This window comes from Rhyacophila brunnea, unplaced genomic scaffold (genome assembly GCF_057557595.1).
Source record: "Rhyacophila brunnea isolate RB1 unplaced genomic scaffold, BYU_Rbru_1.0 scaffold_12, whole genome shotgun sequence".
NCBI lineage: Eukaryota > Metazoa > Arthropoda > Insecta > Trichoptera > Rhyacophilidae > Rhyacophila > Rhyacophila brunnea.
Window position 1 is genome coordinate 37307793 of NW_028232774.1, and position 19651 is coordinate 37327443.

Genomic DNA, 19651 nt, shown 5'->3' on the forward strand with positions numbered 1-19651 from the left:
TATTTTTTCTTTGCAGTTTCCCATACTTACCCTACTACATGGATCCAAAGCTTGGTCGGCCTGCATTAGGGTTTGTGGTTGATTCTGATGTAATAAAACCCTGACGAGAGCAAACCTCGTTTGCCCGACAACGCAACAAACTATTTGAATGCTCAGAATTTGTCCATATAAATTAGAAATGACGTCTCAACAAACAGGTTTTTCCGATACAGAATTTAAGTTTATCTCAGTACGGAGTGAAACATGTAAACCGTCAAATCCCAACATATCGTTCAAAGACCGCTAGTTAAATGCGCAAAAATTTAGGCACACCATTTATATCTTGTCAGAATGAAAAAAAATCGACTTTTGAAAATTCTTTTTCGCTACCGCGTAGGTAATGTGTAGTTGTGGTCTCCTATGCTGCCCTCATAAAATAACCATAACCTAACATTGTTGTAAAAACGTATGGGAAGTTGTTTGTTATTTGTATATTTTATCAAAAATATTAACATTGGGCATATATATTATCACGATTTAAAAAGAAACATATAATATTTTAAATTTGTAGACGTTATTAGCAATATGAAAACGGTTATTTTCTTATCGTTAATTTGTTAATTATTTGAATGAAGTATTTACTATAAATATTGTATTTTATTTTAATTAACATAACGGTTGATTATCTCATTCAATTGCTTTATTGATTGTTGACATGTTGTGTAAAAAATTTGAGTCATATAACTACTATGCACCTAATATGAGGAAAGGCCCGTTTCAGACGGGACACCGGTGTCGCGCTAGATATAATATAGAAGGCCTTTGTATTCGAATAAAGGGGCCTTTGTATTATGTTTATAAACGCCCCGGAGCTAATGAGTCAACTTAGAAAAACTTACAAATTAGAACATAAAACTGGCTGCGGTCATAAAACATGTGTATCGGCGGCTTGAGAATGAAGCGGCCGACGGAAAAGTGTACCGGACACGCTTTAACTCATTAGCTCGGGGCGTTCATTAACATAATACAAAGATCCTTTTATTCGAAAACAAAAGCATCCTTATTATATACGAGCGCGACACCGGTGTCGCGCTCGTATATAATATAGGAGGCCTTTGTATGCGAATAAAAGAGCCTCTATATTATGTTAATGAACGCCTCAGAGCTAATGAGTCAACGCGTGTCCGGTACACTTTTCCGTCGGCCGCTACATTCTCAAGCCGCCGATACACATGTTTTTATGACCGCAGCCAGTTTTATGTTCTAATTTATATCGCGAAATTATGCGTTGACTCATTAGCTCTGGGCGTTCATAAACATAATACAATGGCTCCTTTATTCGAATACAAAGGACTCCTTATTATATACGAGCGCGACACCGGTGTCCCGTCTGAAACGGGGGTAACTCACTGTTATTAAATTTGATGGCAGACTATGTACTGTCATATTATATTGATCCAACGCTTTAGGGCACTTTAGGCCATGGGAAGTTATCAAAATACTGAGTAGAAGGGCAGATTCTTCTGGCATTGCGGTGACCACAACGAAATCACTTTGGCACGGTTAATGTAGTTGTCAAATTTGAATCATGGTTTTATCTCAATGAATAGATTAAACAATAAGATAAAGCTGGGTGACGATTTGCTAACACAGAAGACCGGTAAATATCATACCGCGTGTAAGGTCTTATATAATTTCAATTAGGTTACCATCACGTGTACAAACAAACAAACACTAATTAATTAAGAATGAATACTAAACTAAAAAGATATACAATGTAGAATGAACAATGGAGGCGATAAGGTATATATAAATATTATCGCTTGACTTGAATAAGTAAATAAAGATTACACGTGCTCAGAAGAAACAAATATTATGTAGGTATGTAAATAATAATACGGAAAAACCTGTTCTAGTTTAGCGGGAGGTATTTGAATGTATAATATATAGTCTAAGGTACCTATTTGATTTTAATAATTCTCCACAGTTTGCTTGCAACACTCTCAACAGTCTCAACGGACCGAATGAAAAAGCTTTTCCCATTGAGCCTAGATTCGGTTGGAAGCTTCGAGATAAAAGTAGGGATTGCAATAACGGTATGTCAAAACGGTATTCCAGTATTTTTCGATAAAGGTATACCGGTTTAAAAAATCAGACAATCCGATGGAAGTGGAAACAATATGACGTATTAATTTACATAAAGGACTTAACAGGACTGTATTATTTTGTCGGGTTACGCGATGTCTGGTTTACTTCCGTGGCTCTTCATCGTCCTTGGTGACCAGCAATGACACGTGCTATAAAATATTAATATTTTAAAGAGATTTTTACACATTTAGGTACCTATATATTTATTAGATGCTTCTGTTGTTTTTCAATTGTTTTACGAATACAGTATTCAAAAGGAAATATCGAAATACCGGTATTGGCATTTAAATTCAGTATTGCAACCCTTAGATCAAAGGGGTCAAAAGTTTACTAATAATAGTTCTAACATCACTCCTGACGGTTTTAGACATTTTTTTTGTATTATAAAAAGCAAAATTATGTAAATGAAAAATAGATCCGTACACCACGGAAGCGTAAAATGAACGATAAATTTGGAGGCGTTCCTCATTTGATAACTTAAGTATGATTAACTGCACAGCAGGGGCTTGTTAGTGCACAGTTTTAACACGTGAACAAGAAGTATTTATGACATCGCGAAAACCGACGTTGTCCTGTTAAGACACTTTTCGATATCTCGCGTTCCATTTTCATCTATGGCTTATACATACCCACCGTTCTTAACTCATTTAGTGCTGACACCGCGACTGGCGCGTTTGTATAAATTGGCTATTAGATATAATTAACATGATATTTAAATGTGGTGATTACATATTAATTAACAGGTCAGCCGTGATTATGTTTGTAATTAGTTGGTTTTTAGTTACAAACAATAATAATAACAGAAAGACACTTTCTGACATTAAATAATAAATTGTCATATTATGAACGTAGTATGTAAGTGACAGTAGATGTGATATTCATTTGTTTTTTTTTAAATTCTGTATAAGATGAGTGGATAGTATGCAGGTGATTCAAGCTCTTTTTGTGAGTATCACCAATGACATATTAAATGTCATTGAGTATCACACAGCAAAATAAGCCGTCTCCCGCCCAATTAAAATTTAAACCGACAGGAGAACACATTTTGTGTACCCCGTATTAAAATTTAAGCAGGACACGAGAATCTATTGCGTTGCAAGCAGAATGATTAATTATTGTACATCGATGAAAGATTGTCTACGTATTTTGCTGATGTAATAAAAATAAAGTATGACGTAGTAGCTCCCGTGTTAAAAAAACATTTTTAAATGTCTGAAAGTTTTCTCAAAAATAAAAAAGCATATCCTATTAGTGAGTAGATAGAATACACCTTAGTATTCAAATTTTACCATTAGACTAACTACTACGTTATTGTAATCGATACAATTGCGCCTTGCAAATTCTAAATTATTGCGCGTTACGAATAAAAAAAAATTATTAGCGGAATGTTGATTAAATTTTCATTGAAATAATGATAATATCAAATTTATTTTTCCGTCAGTATTGGAAAGGGTCAATAAACTATTGAAATCTAGCATCTTTGGCGGTTGATAGTAATATTCGAAGTAGCGAAGGGTGGAGGTAGGCTGTTAAGATCCGGCATAAATATTGCACATTAAACTTTGTTAGTTTAATTGAATTTTAAAAACTAACCAACACCGACTGTAAACCGTAGTCTTATTTCCAAGAAAATAAATATGTATGACTGGCAAAGTTTCGTGTGCACTATTTATGGCGGACCTTAACAGCCTACATCCACCCTTCGCCATTGAGTAATAGTAAGAGGTTATCCTGTACATTGCGCTGGGCATATAAACACACCCGAATTTTCTTAAGGCTATACCTCAGCTGAGGCATGGTCTAAAAAGATCGATACTAGGCGATGCGCGGATTGTGCAAATGACGCGAGTCGAACGAAATATAATTTGTCATAAAAATTCAACATGCGTCCTTTTCATGTGATGTTTATTATTATATTCGTAATAATAATAGTATATTCATTGACATGTTTTCTTTTTCAAGTACATGCGGAACGTTTTTTAGTCATCTTTACACGATTTAAGAATATATTCCCTCGACGCCACGATCACAAAACAAATTGACGTGCAAACAGGTCGACTATCGCTCTCCGATTGGCAGCCAGTCCGAAATTTCGTCGCGCCTATAGTTGAAAATTATTTGCCGTTTCACTGAAGTATGCTCTTAATATTAATACTATCGACCATGATTTCCATTCAAATGGATTAAGGTTAGTATGTATTATTCTATTTGACTTACTGAGTTACTCAAATGGAATAGTACAAAATTTAAATCAATTAAAATATAATAAGCATAATTCATATTTTTTTATTCACCCAATGTTCGCGTAAAGGTAGAATCCCACGACCGGTGTAATTGACAAATGTGAAAATTTAATAAGCATGCAATCGTCCACAAGTACAAAAGTGTTTATTCAAATTATTGGTGTATTTTGGAAATATTAAGTACCTATGTAGTTGAATAATTATTCGCCTTCCTTTGATCGTGAACATTTACCGATAACCACTTTACGTCATATATGGACATCAGTGGCGAAAGGGGAGTTTTGGAAAGAGGCGGGCGTGGAGATTAGAGAAGAAGAGCATACTTGGCAGGTAAAGGAAATATGAAGATAATACGATATTACTAGTACTTATGAATAGGCTCCCTGATGATCCTATCTCTAAGATGCGGTCTGTTACAGAACAATTTACTATTTCACCCGTAAAATTAGACATTTCAAAAAAATACTTATATAATTATAACATTGACGAATGACATAGTTACATTATCAGATGTTTTATCCAATGTAGATCACAAATCTTACAAATCAAAATAGCGTTTCTCCATATCTCGACATGATAAATAACCTAATAAATAATGTTAGATGTTAATGCCTGAACTAACTGATAAATAAAAATCATGAGATAAAATGATTTTTTATTTTTAAAAACAATCAAGATTTATATGTGATTGAATGCCAGAGAAATATTTTTTTTTAATTATTATTAATTATTTTGGTCATAGGCAATAATATTATGCGCAAAGGTTTAAGGCTTTGTTGTTCAAGCCTACCGTATTACATACATTTCGGTAGACAAAGCTAATGTCACGTGACCCGACCGTCATACAAAATATATGTGAAATCCTTCAAAATAATCGTATGTATACAATAGCTGACACAGATGGCTCTGTCGCAATTTTTTTTATTTATTGTATATTCAATGATACGATGGTCGCGCGGCTTTAGCGTCGTGGGTCCCAGGTTCGAATCCTGGGTCTGGCAAGTACACATATTGTTTATCAGTTAATGTATGAGTCAGAATATGGACCTGATAGGTTGAGCAAGTGGCTGACATACATTTCTCGTAAAAAGAATACCTGTTAATACAAAACCTTCGCTCTGTGGAGGCCCATAGTTTCAGACGGGACACCGGTGTCGCGCTCGTTTATAATAAGGAGGCCTTTGTATTCGAATAAAGGGGCCTTTGTATTATGTTTATGAACGCCCAGAGCTAATGAGTCAACGCATAATTTCGCGATATAAATTAAAACATTAAAACTGGCTGCGGTCATAAAACATGTGTATCGGCGGTTTGAGAATGTAGCGGCCGACGGAAAGTGTATCGGACACGCTTTGACTCATTAGCTCGGGGCGTTCATAAACATAATACAAAGGTCCTTTTATTCGAAAACAAAAGCATCCTTATTATATACGAGCGCGACACCGGTGTCCCGTCTGAAACGGGGGTATGGGCCTCCACAGAGCGAAGGTTTGTATTAAAAGGTTTTCTTTTTACGAGAAATGTATGTCAGCCACTTGCTTAACCTATCAGGTCCATATTCTGACTCATACACAAACTGAAAAACCCGTCTGAAACGGGCCATATGATCTTATCAGGATCGGACATGATCAAAAATAATCAATAGGTACTTGAATATTCCACAGCATATTTCCACTACTCTGAGCTTGAGTCAGCGTCAGTACACGCTTGGGTGAAGTCACTAGAATATTATATATAAATAACATAACAAATTATAGCCAAATTTAAATAAAATATTAAAAATACATTTATAGATGAAAAATAGCTCACCGAACTCCATCGTCCCGGTCCAGAAGAAACTGCCTGACTGAAAACCAAGTGTCTTCCGGCTTCCAAAAATGCAGCAATCCAACAATAATGTGTCTTTCGATGACTTAAAATAGTAGCAGCATGTATACTTTAATTTTAATACCACTCAACGTGACGGGTCGTATCACTGTTATTGAATCAAGAAAGTCACGAAAATCCACCGACGATAATAATTATCTCACATGCGAGAACAATCCCAATATGTGTTTGTTTTGATAAGCAATTATTATCATTTAAGATTCCGTTTGCACAGGTCGATGATGCCAAAAAAAATTACTCACAGAAGACAAATATCATGTGTTGATTCAATAATTAGCAAGCGATGTTAAATAAAGTCAATCACCAAAGCGCAAATGATGTCATTCAATCAAGAATCGGACGTTGTCTTTATTTATTCGTATTTTGGTTACATCTCACCAAGAGTTTCTCCACTGTGAGAATAGGTGTATGTTCGCTGCGCCAGGGGGTTTATCTTTCCAATCTATTTTCTCCAATTATTATGTTTATGGCCTTGGCCCTAGTTCTTTCGCCCCAACTTTCAATATTGCTACAGCGTTAAGCGATTTCGTTCAACGTATTGCAAGTATTGAGAGGGAGTTCCCATCGTTTCTACTTCTTCTAGAATCTTCTCCCGTGGCGATTCCAACCACGTCCAACAATCCGTCCCGGTGAAGGATGTGCTGGTGTCCTATTTAGAGCCCTCTCCTATCTGCTGCGCTGGAGCACGGCTTCCTCCCCGTGTGTTAACTTGTAGGCCGCGATCTCTCCCGGGGCGGACCACCCGTTGGCCTTGGAAGGGTCGCGACCCTCATTTCCCCACCACTTCCCCTTCCCCGAGCTCCTCGTTCACCTATATTTGTGCACAATATGCACTCGGCCAGAACCAAATAGTCAATCAATCTACACTTGGATTCTTATCTGTTCCCAATAAACACTTAAATTATTGTCTTAGTCACCAACTGAACGACCCAATTTATGTTTGTGTGGCACTTTGTGTTTATGCAATGATCGTCATGTGATAGACCAGTTTTTAGCACAAATGTCAATATATTAAAGAAACTTTTCCTCAATTGATAAAATACTGTTTATAACACCAGATTATTAATATGTACCTAGTGATTATTCAACTAAAGGAAAACTTTCTATTTAATTATGTACACAAAAACAAAGGAATACCAAAACGTAAAAAAAAATACAATACCTATAACATAATACGTGAGTTTATAAAAATTCAGTATGTATTAAGGGCACACATGCTTACCTAGAGTTTCTGTTTTTTCATTTAAAGTTGAACTATGACATTGAATACTAGGTATGATTTTTAAAGTGAAAGTGATATTATGTTACATCTCTTTTACGCATGCTAATATGATTAAAAAGTTTTTCTTTCTCTTTCTGTCACATTCGAATTTGATTACCAAAGTTTAAACATTTACTATGCGTATTAGCTGACGTGCTTCGTCGTTTACAAATTATAACATGAATTTAAAAAATATATGTATTTATAATATTAAATATATTTTATAATGTACACAGATTTTTTTAACAACTATATTATATATACTTTTATTTATTTGTCGCATATTCAAAATGTTCTTGCTATATTAAAATCTTTTTTTTAGCCGGCCAAGTAAATCCGTATTTTTGGCCATAGACTAATAGAAAAAACTCTCTGCTGTCAGATTATGTTGATAGCAAATTGCAAGATACCTAACGTAGGATTTGTGTTTTATATCAGGAATAAGAAACACTATCTGTAAGTACAATATTATGTTATTTATTACTGTAGTAGTATTCTGTGTGTTTTGCATATATTATTCAAGTGTTAATTTATTGTTTTCTTAGTCTACACATACTTTCAATGTTTCATAATTCCGACTACTTTTTTTGAGGTTAGTTGCGTGGTTAGTTTGGAGGTTATTGCGAGAATGCCTGTGATTTCATATTTATTTGTTTGATATAATCTAAGGCGTTCTAGTTGTTATTAAACATGTTACCTACCTGATTACTTTATTTTAGTTAATCAATCTTTTTTGATGCTTTGTATTATCACTAATCCGTTTTAATTACCATTCTTCAAACAGTCGCACACTATAAAAGATTAAAAATCACACTATTAACAGTTCATATTATGTTTTTTGCAGATGGAGAAAATGTCTACCGAGATCTTTGCTTGTCGACGGTTTCATATGAATAAGATGGAATGAAATAAATCTTTTAATTAATAATGAAATAAATCCGACTTTCGGCGTAGGATTCGAACATGGCGTGATTCATATAATATTATTTATGACGTAGACCATCAAGCATATATACCCATTTTATAGATTTAATAGTACAATTACAAAAGGTAAATATAAAGTGACTAATGTTTGTAACCTATAGCTATATCTATCTCGCATACATATTTAAAAAATAAAACAATTTTATAATTACATTTTTGCACTAAATTTATTATCGATAATGATATAAAAGTTGCTAAATTAATTCATAATATTATAAAATATAATATAATTTTGCATATCAGTTACTTGTATCATATCAGGTATGTCATTTGGTAGAGCTTACTCTCCAAGTCTTTTCTTTTTCATCCTCAATATCACTTTGATATTAGAAACATTGTCTTTCTAACACCATTTCAAAGACTTTAAGTTTTCTAGATGCTGTATATTAATTCTTCTCTTCGGCTATATTTGCATCTTAGTTGCAGCATATGGATACAATGCGGCGCCTCCAAGAATCTCTGTCACTCTAGTTTTTTTGCATCGTTCCAGGTCATACTAGCAGCCCGTAACTCCGCCAGATATGCTATATAGATAGTATTTAGCGGCCATCCAGGACGCCGGAATCCGGTTGGCTTGAAGAACAGGCAAACCAGATTGGGATTCTCTTCAGGCACTCGCAGCACGTGGCCGGGCCAGGTACAAAGTTGCGTATTCACTCTCAACGTGATGCGAGGCTATTTGGTGCGTTCTTTTATCTCCCGTTACTTCTAAAATTACCGCACACCCAGTATCCGTCGTAAACATCTGTTCTCGAAGCTCAGTATACGGTTGCTCGGAGCCTTTGTAAGGTGCCATGACATAAAAACTAGTAAGATATTTAAAATAGCTGCTAGAATGAATACATTGTTGAAAGGAAATGAAAACTGATAATATGATATATCAATTAATTTGTCCATCTGAAGTTGTAGATATCAGTTAATAATTATGTGTTATACCAGTAATTAAATGCTGACTTCAAATGAAAATTGACAATTAAATATTGAAATAATATATTACCAGTTTTGATTTTTTTAAGTACTATACTATATCCATGGTTCATATTACAATGTCATAGTAAAACTTAGAAGAATAAAATATGTCGTAAGACGAAATCAATCTTGGGGTTTTAATATAAGTTAAATAAATAGTACACAGCTAATTTGTTATTACTTTGAATACATGCCATGTCTTTACATCAATAAAAAACAGAAAAACAATTTAATAATGTATAAATATTTATATAAGACTTAACAACGTCTAGTTAGACATCTAGTTAGACACGATGACCTCCATTTAATTTCCTCTTATTTTAAAATTCACCAAGATATATCCTAATAAGTAGGTAAGTATATTACATTTGTACATATAATAAGTAAATCAAGTACTTAACATAAATAATTATACTGTAAAATTAAATTACAATTGAAGCAGTATATATGGACCCCACAGAGTAATTAACAATATAATAATTTATATAATTATATCGGGTATATACTATATTGACACATTTTAATGAAGTCTATTTTTCTTGGTACCTACGTTCAATGATAAATGTTGTTTTATATTGTAACATAAACAATGGTAATATGCATTGATCTTTCTGATTTTTAAACTGTGATATCTATTTTATATATCTATTGATTTCTATGTGTATTATTGATACATTATTTATTTCAAATACAATAACTTCAAAACTAACAGTAAATAATATATAGAAAGCGTCATGTTGTTTAGTTGGAAAATCTACTAGGAAATTCCATCCAATCCAAATTCAATTTTTACCAGGTGGGTACTTGTAGGTCAGTTATTTTTGGAATAAAATGAATCCCTTAAAAAATATGAAATAAGAATAGAATGATAAATATTTGTGAAAATTTACCAAATCAACATGTTTAACGTGAATATTTTCACACTAAAATAATAAATATTGTTAAGAAAATATACACAAACAGTTCATTCAGAAGTTATGACGTTTAAAAGATCCCGCGAGTTAACTCGTGCGTGGCACTGATCAGTTATGAGGTGATATCAGTTATAATCATTTATGAGGAATGGTTATAAGCCATTGGCACAACCAATTTGGTTTTTGACCTTGAGAACAAAATGTACTTTTTACACGGAACCAAAACTCACGGCTGCAGAGACGAATGCTTATACAAAATATGGCACAGTGGAATCGCCAGCAAGATCTGCAGGTATCATTATTTAGATGTAAGTATACATATTATTTTGAATTTCATAAAATTACACTCGTTCTGGGTGTCTCGTAACAGTAAACTATATTAGTAAATTAGATATATCTTGATGAACTATAAAATAGTGATGTAATATAGACTTGTTGAAAATATATTAAGCATAATAAAATTTAAAATAAAAATTTAGAAATTCAGCCTTTCTGGTTCTCTAATATTCATAGATCTACTGGTTCTGGGATCTACTATTTCTGGCAGTAGACAATTCATATAAAAGTGATATATCTTTTTTTCAATCTTTTCAATCCAAAATGTCTCGTCTTTTTTGATTAATTCTATTTTAACAGGAAAATTATGTCCCGTCCAAACTCCAAATAAACAGACATCTTTCTTAGTAATATGAAGCTGCCCCTGAATCTGGAAGTACCAATCGTGATTTTTATCTATTACCATATTTCTGTCTTTATCTACTTTCCAAAATTTAATTTTTTTCTGTACAATAGCTTCATCTGCACTTATTCCAGCAGCTGAGAAAGGACATTTTATTTCAATAATTGTATCATCATCGCTGATGCCATCTGGCGTTGCACCGATAAAATCATACACATCATCGATAAACAATCCACATCTCTCAATCTTAATCCGTTCTTGTACACTCAGCTGTTGTAAAGCTATTGATTCATTTTCTTTACCATATTTTACCGCTTTCACGTTGGCTAATGATTGGCTATATAATAAACGTTTTACCAAAGGCCCAAATTTTGTATTTTCTCGCCGCTTACACACCTTACCAAAAACAGAGGCAGTAAGAAGGTTTCGTCGCCTTTCTAGCCATTCTGCACATTCAGATTGTAATACGGTGCGTCTTTCTATATCCCTCCTCTCATAGTTTGTCAGTTTGAGTTTTTTCAAAAAAGTTTCTTTTAACAATTGATATTGATTTTTGTCCATATCAGGTTTTTGGCAACTCTCTCCATAATCTGGATTAGATAAAGGAACAGTATGTATTGGTTTTCGCCAAGATTTTCCTATTTTTTTTTTTATTTATTTTCAACCTTCTTGATTCTAAGCGATTTATGAAGGCTTTTGGGCTATTTTTATAAACTTGTTTTTGAATTGTGCAATGTAACTTATTTGTATTAAATGCGATTACCGCCGCTGCACATCGTCCCATGTACGATTGTCTTTGAGAGTAGTTAATTCTCTTGCCACCTACAAATTTTGCAATCATGTTATTAAAAGATTCTGAAATATTAGTAGAAAAATTATAAATTAAACTTTTTGAATTTAGCACCAAACGAGAATTATATATCATTAATTGAGAAAATAGACTGCATTCTTTTAATGCTGGTACATAATTTACATCAAGCATGTCCTCTGTATTTGGTTCATTTGTACAAAAATATGGTAGACAAGAAGTATGGTCTCCAAAAACATGGTGCGGTCCATTAAATAAATCTTTTTTCAGAGCGATAACCTTTTCTTCGAAAGTACTATCTTGTAGTTTTCTATACTTGATTGCACCTATGACGGCTTTCCGCAGACGTCTTTTTCTTGACGCAATGATTTTTCTTACATTCAAGGGATATCTTGTGTCTTTGGTTAATGCCTCTATTTTGCCACAATAATTTCTAATTAAATGGTTTTTACATTCAACTTTCTCGACAGTTACATTCGGATAAGGGTGACAATCAAGAATTTTTTTGTATGTGCTGGAATCTCCATCAGCAATCAATTTTGAATAAATCAATCCATGTGTATTAATAGATTCTTTAAAGCCTTCTAATATTGCTGTAGATTCCATTCCACCTGACGGACCGGTATAATTTAAAAAGCATTTATGTTGTTGAGCAGGGATATTTTTATTTTTAGCTTTGGCGCACAAATCGCAATATTTATTTTTCACTGACATGTACAAAATCTTTCCGGTTCTTTGACCAATGATCGTGGCAGCGCCAGATGCTGCGGAATAATTGCATCTGTATGAACGTTTCGACCAACAGCCGTCTGCAACAACTGATATCATGGGAATACCAGAAGAATCGACGTCACCATTTTCGATTGCAAGTTGTCGCTCTTCTTTCGCAGCGTTTTCCATACTCTTATTTTTGGTTTCTTCAAACCACTCGTACACCTTCTGTTGACTCTTTCTGTATGTTCTTGCTGTAATCGATGGTACGTCAATTGCTGAACACATTTCTTCCAGATTTGAAAATCCACTGCCGATACTGATTATACTGGATACAAATGCGTCACACAGATTCATTTTGTTTTTGTTCATTTCAGTGGTATATAATTTTAATTTTTTACCACAAAGTTTACATTGAATAAAAAATGTACTACTAAAGTTATCCCGATTTTCCCCAAAAATTTCTAAATGTGATAAATTACAATTAAATGGAGAATCATGGTGGCTAATTAATTGAAGTTGTTGGAAAAAATATGAAAAGTCTATAATTCTACGGCCTTCTACACGGAATTTAGGGCTTGAATCTTCAATTTCATTTTCTATAATAAATTCTTCGTGTTCGTGTTCAAATGTGGGATGAAATTCTGGTTCAGGTAGTATGCTTTGAGGATTTCCATGCTCAGGCATAGTCTTCGGCAATATATCAATACTATAATACATTCAAAAATATTAGTTTAGTAGATAGTTAACAGAAAACAAAATGTATAGCTGCTATTAATTATTGTACCAGATTATAATTTTTGTCACAGACACACTAATTTCGAATAAGACATTGCACAAACATAATATAAAAATAATATAAGTACAAATGATCATTATACTTAATTGTGTGTATTAATAAGTAATACGCAAAACTTCCTTTTGCAAGATAAATAAATATTGTGAACCAAAATTTTCTGTGAAATGTGGTTTTTTCAACTATGTATAATTATGTCAAATTATAAAATAATAATTTCAAACCTTTGTGTTTTTAATGTATTAATATTTCCATCTTTTCTCCTACGTCTTTTTTTGGAACTTCCAGCCATCGGATAGTGAGTTCGTGGCATTTTTTGTAAGTACAATCGATATAAATAATTGTGATAATATTGTTAGGTACCTATGTCAAAAACCGAGGATGAAAATTTCGCATTCCCGCTGAAATAAATGACGTTCATAGTATTGCCAGGCTAAACTTTCGAAATTAAAGTTAGTTTTTTAAAAAAAAATTACATTGGAAAATATTATGTAAGTACAGGCATCCATTATTATGTTATTTGATGAAAGTATTCTTTAAAATCATCTGTATTATTATAATCTCGCAAATTCATAATTTAGTAAAAGTTAAATTTTCTGTAATATAAACATCAGTAGGTACCTAACCTATGTTGATTCATAATTTTGGCTAAGTAAAAAATATAGATATTTTTACTTCGCGATGTGTTTGGGGTGTTCTAAATTATGTAAGTATGTTTAATAACAAATGTGAAATTCGTAAAACCTCATAAGTATTATTTATTAAATAAAAATAGTAAAACTAATAGTAGATACAAATGGTGAAAAACTTCATTCTCTTATTTACTAAAATATCAATTCAATAATATTTTAGTAGATATGGCAATACTGGACGACCCGATATATGTCACTGAAATAAAATAAAATCTATCACAATTTATAAAATACATACCTACTACAATCATAATTATTTTGAATGTAGAGGGAGATAGTTATAGAAAGGGACAGAAAACTGATTGCTATGTTGCAATATTAGGCAAAATAGATTGCAACAGTGTTAAAAATTATAATGTATGATTTAGTATGACATAACGTAGAATTGACGCAAATACAAATTTCTTCAGATTTTTTTTTGTTTTGTCCTCAAATGTCAAAATATGTTTTCCTTTTGAATAATATGTTCGAATTTGTGTTTGTTTCGCCTATTTTTGTGTTCAATTTGTAGCATTCACTTTTATAAACATATTTTTGTACAATACTTGTGTGTTGGCGTATTTTTTTGGTCATATAAAGTTAAAATAATACCAGCTAAAGATTCCATACATCATACACCAATTCGCAGGTGGGTCTGGCGGATATCAAGATGGTCGAATATTTCGTGGAAACAGTTGTTTTAAAAAGGTCTCTATTTAGTATTATAAATTTATAACTAACAAGATATTTCATCATTTATTCAATGATTAATGATAAACCTTCTGATACGTAGCTTTATATTATTTCGTATGTCTATAATTGTAGCATATTTAAATAACAAAATGTCCACTCGCTTCCATTAGATTTAGAACCAATAGAAACTGCAAATATTATAATTATACTGAATATATTTTACTACATTATGTTTTATAACATTACAACTATCTATAATAAATCGTTTGAGATAATAATTAAGGGAAAAATTTGTCATCATCACAGCCTATTAATGTCACAAAAATATGGCTTCGTTCTCAATTATCACGTTTCACGGTTTCAAAGAATATTATTTTACGTCATAAAAATACTTTATGTAGTTATCAAATGTTTTACATAAATATTTGACGATAAATAAGCTTCATAATGATATAAATAGTTTTTCTACAAATCTTACGTACTATTCAGGCTTAACCTCTGAAAATACCAGAAAATAGCTGACATGGAACACCTTCCCCCTTAAAACAAAAAAATATCTGTCCGATAGCGTGTATAACTAACTAAATAGAGTAATGTGCTGGAACATACTGATACTGAAATACAATTGTTTCAATCATTATAATAATTTAATATTGTGTTTGGGGTTATCGTAATCTCTTTAGTCAGTCATGCATAATATAAAGATAATAAACAATAAAGAGCGATATGGAGAAAACCAACAATAGGTACTATCATTTTTGCTATTGGTAACATCATAAATCATAATATTATGACGTCTTCAGAAACTACAATAGACAACAATTATTTATTATTATTATTGATTGATAGGCCGGTTTCAGACGGGACACCGGTGTCGCGCTCGTATATAATAAGGAGGCCTTTGTATTCAAATAAAAGGGTCTTTGTATTATGTTTATGAATGCCCCGAGCTAATGAGTCAAAGCGTGTATGGTACACTTTCCCGTCGGCCGCTACTTTCTCAAGCCGCCGATACACATGTTTTTATGACCGCAGCCAGTTTTATGTTCTAATTTATATCGCAAAATTATGCGTCGACTCATTAGCTCTGGGCGTTCATAAACATAATACAAAGGCCCCTTTATTCGAATACAAAGGCCTCCTTATTATATACGAGCGCGACACCGGTGTCCCGTCTGAAACGGGGGATAAGGTATCAATAACGTAATATAATAGGCAAAATAACGTTCAATATGAATGAATTTAATATTATACCTAATGTACTAATCCACTAATTTGTAACATTCAATGAACTTAAACAAGGCCTATCAACTATCAACACCTGTAAAGTGGTCAGAAATAAAATATAATTTTGACTATTGTTTATTTGAAAATTGGCGCCAGCATTCTGCTACTGTGTAATTAAAAACTAGGTTTTTCGATGATGACAGATTTATGATTATTACGTGAGAAATAATATTATGTGATAACCTGATAACTGTCAGTGGTTTTCAAATGCGACCGAAAGAAGTTTTTACTGTGGTCACTGAACATTATTCCTGATAATAAATAGAAAATAATTCCGAAAGGAGTAAGCCGGCTCGCACATCACAAATCGCCTCGTGTGCCTTACCGCCATAAATCAAAGCTTCCGAGAACAGGCGGCCAGTGTTGCATGACACAACCTCGCACATCTATCTACCGACAGTCGCGCGTAGCCTTCGAAACGTATTGATATTTCAATGCGGCGATCGGCGAGCCGGTATAGGAATGACCAATTCGCATGTGTTTCTTTGTGACTTCGACCCACCGACTCGGAGCCCGAGAAGGATGCAACATGTCGAATGCAACAGCCAGATGTTTTTTTCAGCCGAAACAGTTGCATTCGATCGATCTGCGAAGCTCCATTTGGCAACACGTGTTATGTTGTTTCGTTAAATGACGATGACGTCACATCGACGTATTCGATGCGTTTTTAGGCGAGACGAGTTCCAATGTGCGAGCCGACTAATGCTTGTTTTTTTCTCAACAATGTCCGGAGCGGCCGCAATCATGGATTGAGGTCGTGACACCGGTGGGAAAGGTGCCTCATTTGAAGAAAGGTAGGCTGTAGTAGTAGGTAACTGAAAAAATAAGTCCTAATACAGCCATATTTACGGGACTTGGATTTGAATTTTGATTCATCTTCAGTATTTGACTGGTACAATTTAAAATTATACAGAGGACACTTTCTGTCATTAAAAATAAATGACGGCAGAGCAAGTCAAGGTTCTTTTTTAATTTTATAAACTCTTTCTTTAAGACGATACATCAGTGAAACGGCAAATAATTTTCAACTATAGGCGCGACGAAATTTTGGACTCGCTGGCATTCGGAGAGGGAACGTCGAGCTGGGAACACGTCAACTTGTTTCGTGATGGCGACGGGGGTATTAATTCTTAAATCGTGTAAAGATGACTAAAAACGTTACCCATTTACTTGAAAAAGAAAACATGTCAATAAATATATTAATATTGTTACTAATAGAACAATAAACAGAACATTAAATGGACGCATGTTGGATTTATATGACAAAATATATTTCGTTCGGCATGCGTCATTTGCACCCGCGACCCGCAATCTGGGCATCACCTAGCCACGATCTTGTTAGACCATACCTCAACTGAGGTATAGCCTTAAGCACCAACGTGCATGGTTGCTAATTTAGTCAGTTTTAGGACGAGGAAATGTGGCACTAAAATGTTTTCATTCTGACACGTTTATAGCATCATGGACGGCGGCCGTGTACAAATCGCCGGGTGGAGATGGGGTAACTCAAATCATGGTACAATTTAATGAATGCCGAACGGGGAATTGAGCTTCGGCTTAAAAATCTGCGGCTTACTAGAGTTTGCCTACTGTGCGCATTGCCAATCCGCAAATATATGTAGGCGTTGTCACAAAAGCACTACCCGTTTCATAACACAGTGAAGTAGACAGTCTTCTGATATAAAGAACAAGTATAGAACCATACAATTTCGTACAAACAATATTGAAATTATTAAGCCTTTGTTTGCATGTATTAGTAGAAGATTCGATAGACTTGGTGTGTGTGTGAAACCTAAATTAGAGACGGGTGGTTCTGTTACTTAGACTTAGAGAATAAATTAATATAATATCGCTGTTGGTATTGGCTTTAAATAATTGCCTAGTATGGAGTATTCGCCACTGCGTAACACAAGACAAATGGCACAAATTCAAGAAAAACATCCGGTAAGGCTTGATATTAGAATACATAAGGAATATATTTCAGGTAGCTGTTCCCATATTATATGCAGTAGGACTGGTACACCATTATGGCATTATGCCCCAGTACTGTGTACAATACTTGTATAAGCTACCTTAGCATATCAAGCATCAAGAATCAAGACGTACATTATTATAGTGTAATGGTACGTTTACATCTGACACTTATACCGTTATACTTATTTTATGTGTCTGACATAAAATTTCACTTACTGTTAACACCTGCATGGATCTGACATAAAATTCTGGTATACTTCTCGTTGAAATAAAGTCTCGACACTTTATTCAATGGCAACATTGGAATAAATATATGCGGTGTTTACATATGATATTGTAATTTATTCGGACACTTATTTTGTATACTTCTCAAAAACGTTATGTCAGTTGTCAATATGGGAATGTTAAAAAAGAAAGCAGCAAGTGTTATTATTTTAAGTCTTGGCAACAAAAAGGAGGAAAAAATGGTCTAGATGGGTGCGGGAATGGATTCAGCGAGAAGAACTAGGTGCCTTCCGTTTAATGTCAGAGTTTAAAATCGAAGATCCAACTCAATTTGTGAACTTTAGTTTGCAAGATTGGATCTTTTGCCAAAAAACAAGACACACAATTTAGAAATGCCATAAGTGTAGAAGAACGATAAACAGTAACATTGCGATATCTAGCACTTGATCGTCATTGCATATTCAATATAATACTATCGTATTACGAGTGCAGGTGTGGGCCAAAATGAATTAGGTAATACCATTTGATGCGCATTTTTTCTTCACAGAGTGCATCAGAATTAATCGTATGTGCCGCGAACAAGCGATATTTTATTTTCGAACAAAATCCATAGAACACGGCACATCCGATTTATTTCTCACTGTCTATGATTTTTGACAGATCGCTACAGTTCATTTATTAACGTAATCGTTGGGCATACATTCATGGTGTACCTATGATAATTGATTGTCCGTTGTTTTAGAAATATACCTATGCAATTCACTAGGTACCTGTCAAACTACGAATAATGTGTCAGGTACTTGATATAAAAGTAGACGGTGGTTCAACTTCGGTGATATATCGCGGCAAGTTCGGAATTGTCGAATACGCGGTGTTTACATTTGCGTATATAAGTAGATTGAATAAGTGACAGGTGAGTGTCGACACACGCAAAATAAGTGGCTGGTACAAATATAATTACTGTTTACACTTGGTGAATATGGTGTCATACATAAATATGACAATATAAATGTCAAATGTAAACGTACCATTAGATTGTATACCATCAAACGTTACTTTAATCTTGTTTATTTTAATATGTTGACTGATATAAATTTAAAAAAGAAGCCAAGTGATAAGGAAGAGCTGATAATCTTTATTTTTTATTTTGTTACACACACATTAACTTGCATAATTTGTAGTTCCTACCTATATCTATTATTATTTAACATAATTTTGTTACATCGCAATATCATTTTGACGTGATTTACACCACAGTTTCCCAACCTTTATAGGACTAACACCTCCTTCTAAAACATAATATCGATCGTCTAACATCGACACCTCCTATCGTACAACTAGGTACCTACGTAAATAAATACAAGTGTATTTTTATATTAATTATTTAATTTCATTGCAGTATCTTATCTTTTTTATAATATA

The 19651-nt window shown here is 33.6% G+C and overlaps 1 protein-coding gene and 1 long non-coding RNA gene across 4 annotated transcripts in view; one reads left to right on the plus strand and one right to left on the minus strand.

Annotated features, from left to right (window-relative positions):
- The window catches only part of LOC147078130 (kelch-like protein 36), a 130665-nt gene that overhangs the window by 75400 nt on the left and 35614 nt on the right, over positions 1-19651 (minus strand). The window contains exon 1 of one of the 3 annotated variants that reach the window (XM_085961240.1): positions 6180-6934. The exons of the other annotated variants lie outside the window; for them this stretch is intronic. Coding sequence (XP_085817366.1) covers positions 6180-6189 — 10 coding nt within the window. The 5' untranslated portion in view covers positions 6190-6934. Of the gene's footprint in view, positions 1-6179; positions 6935-19651 lie in introns of those variants that run through there. 3 annotated transcript variants of the gene reach the window in all.
- Positions 7874-9598, plus strand: LOC147078131 (uncharacterized). The gene is made up of 3 exons (XR_015069253.1): positions 7874-7974; positions 8363-8568; positions 8993-9598. It is a non-coding gene; the product is annotated as an uncharacterized LOC147078131 (long non-coding RNA).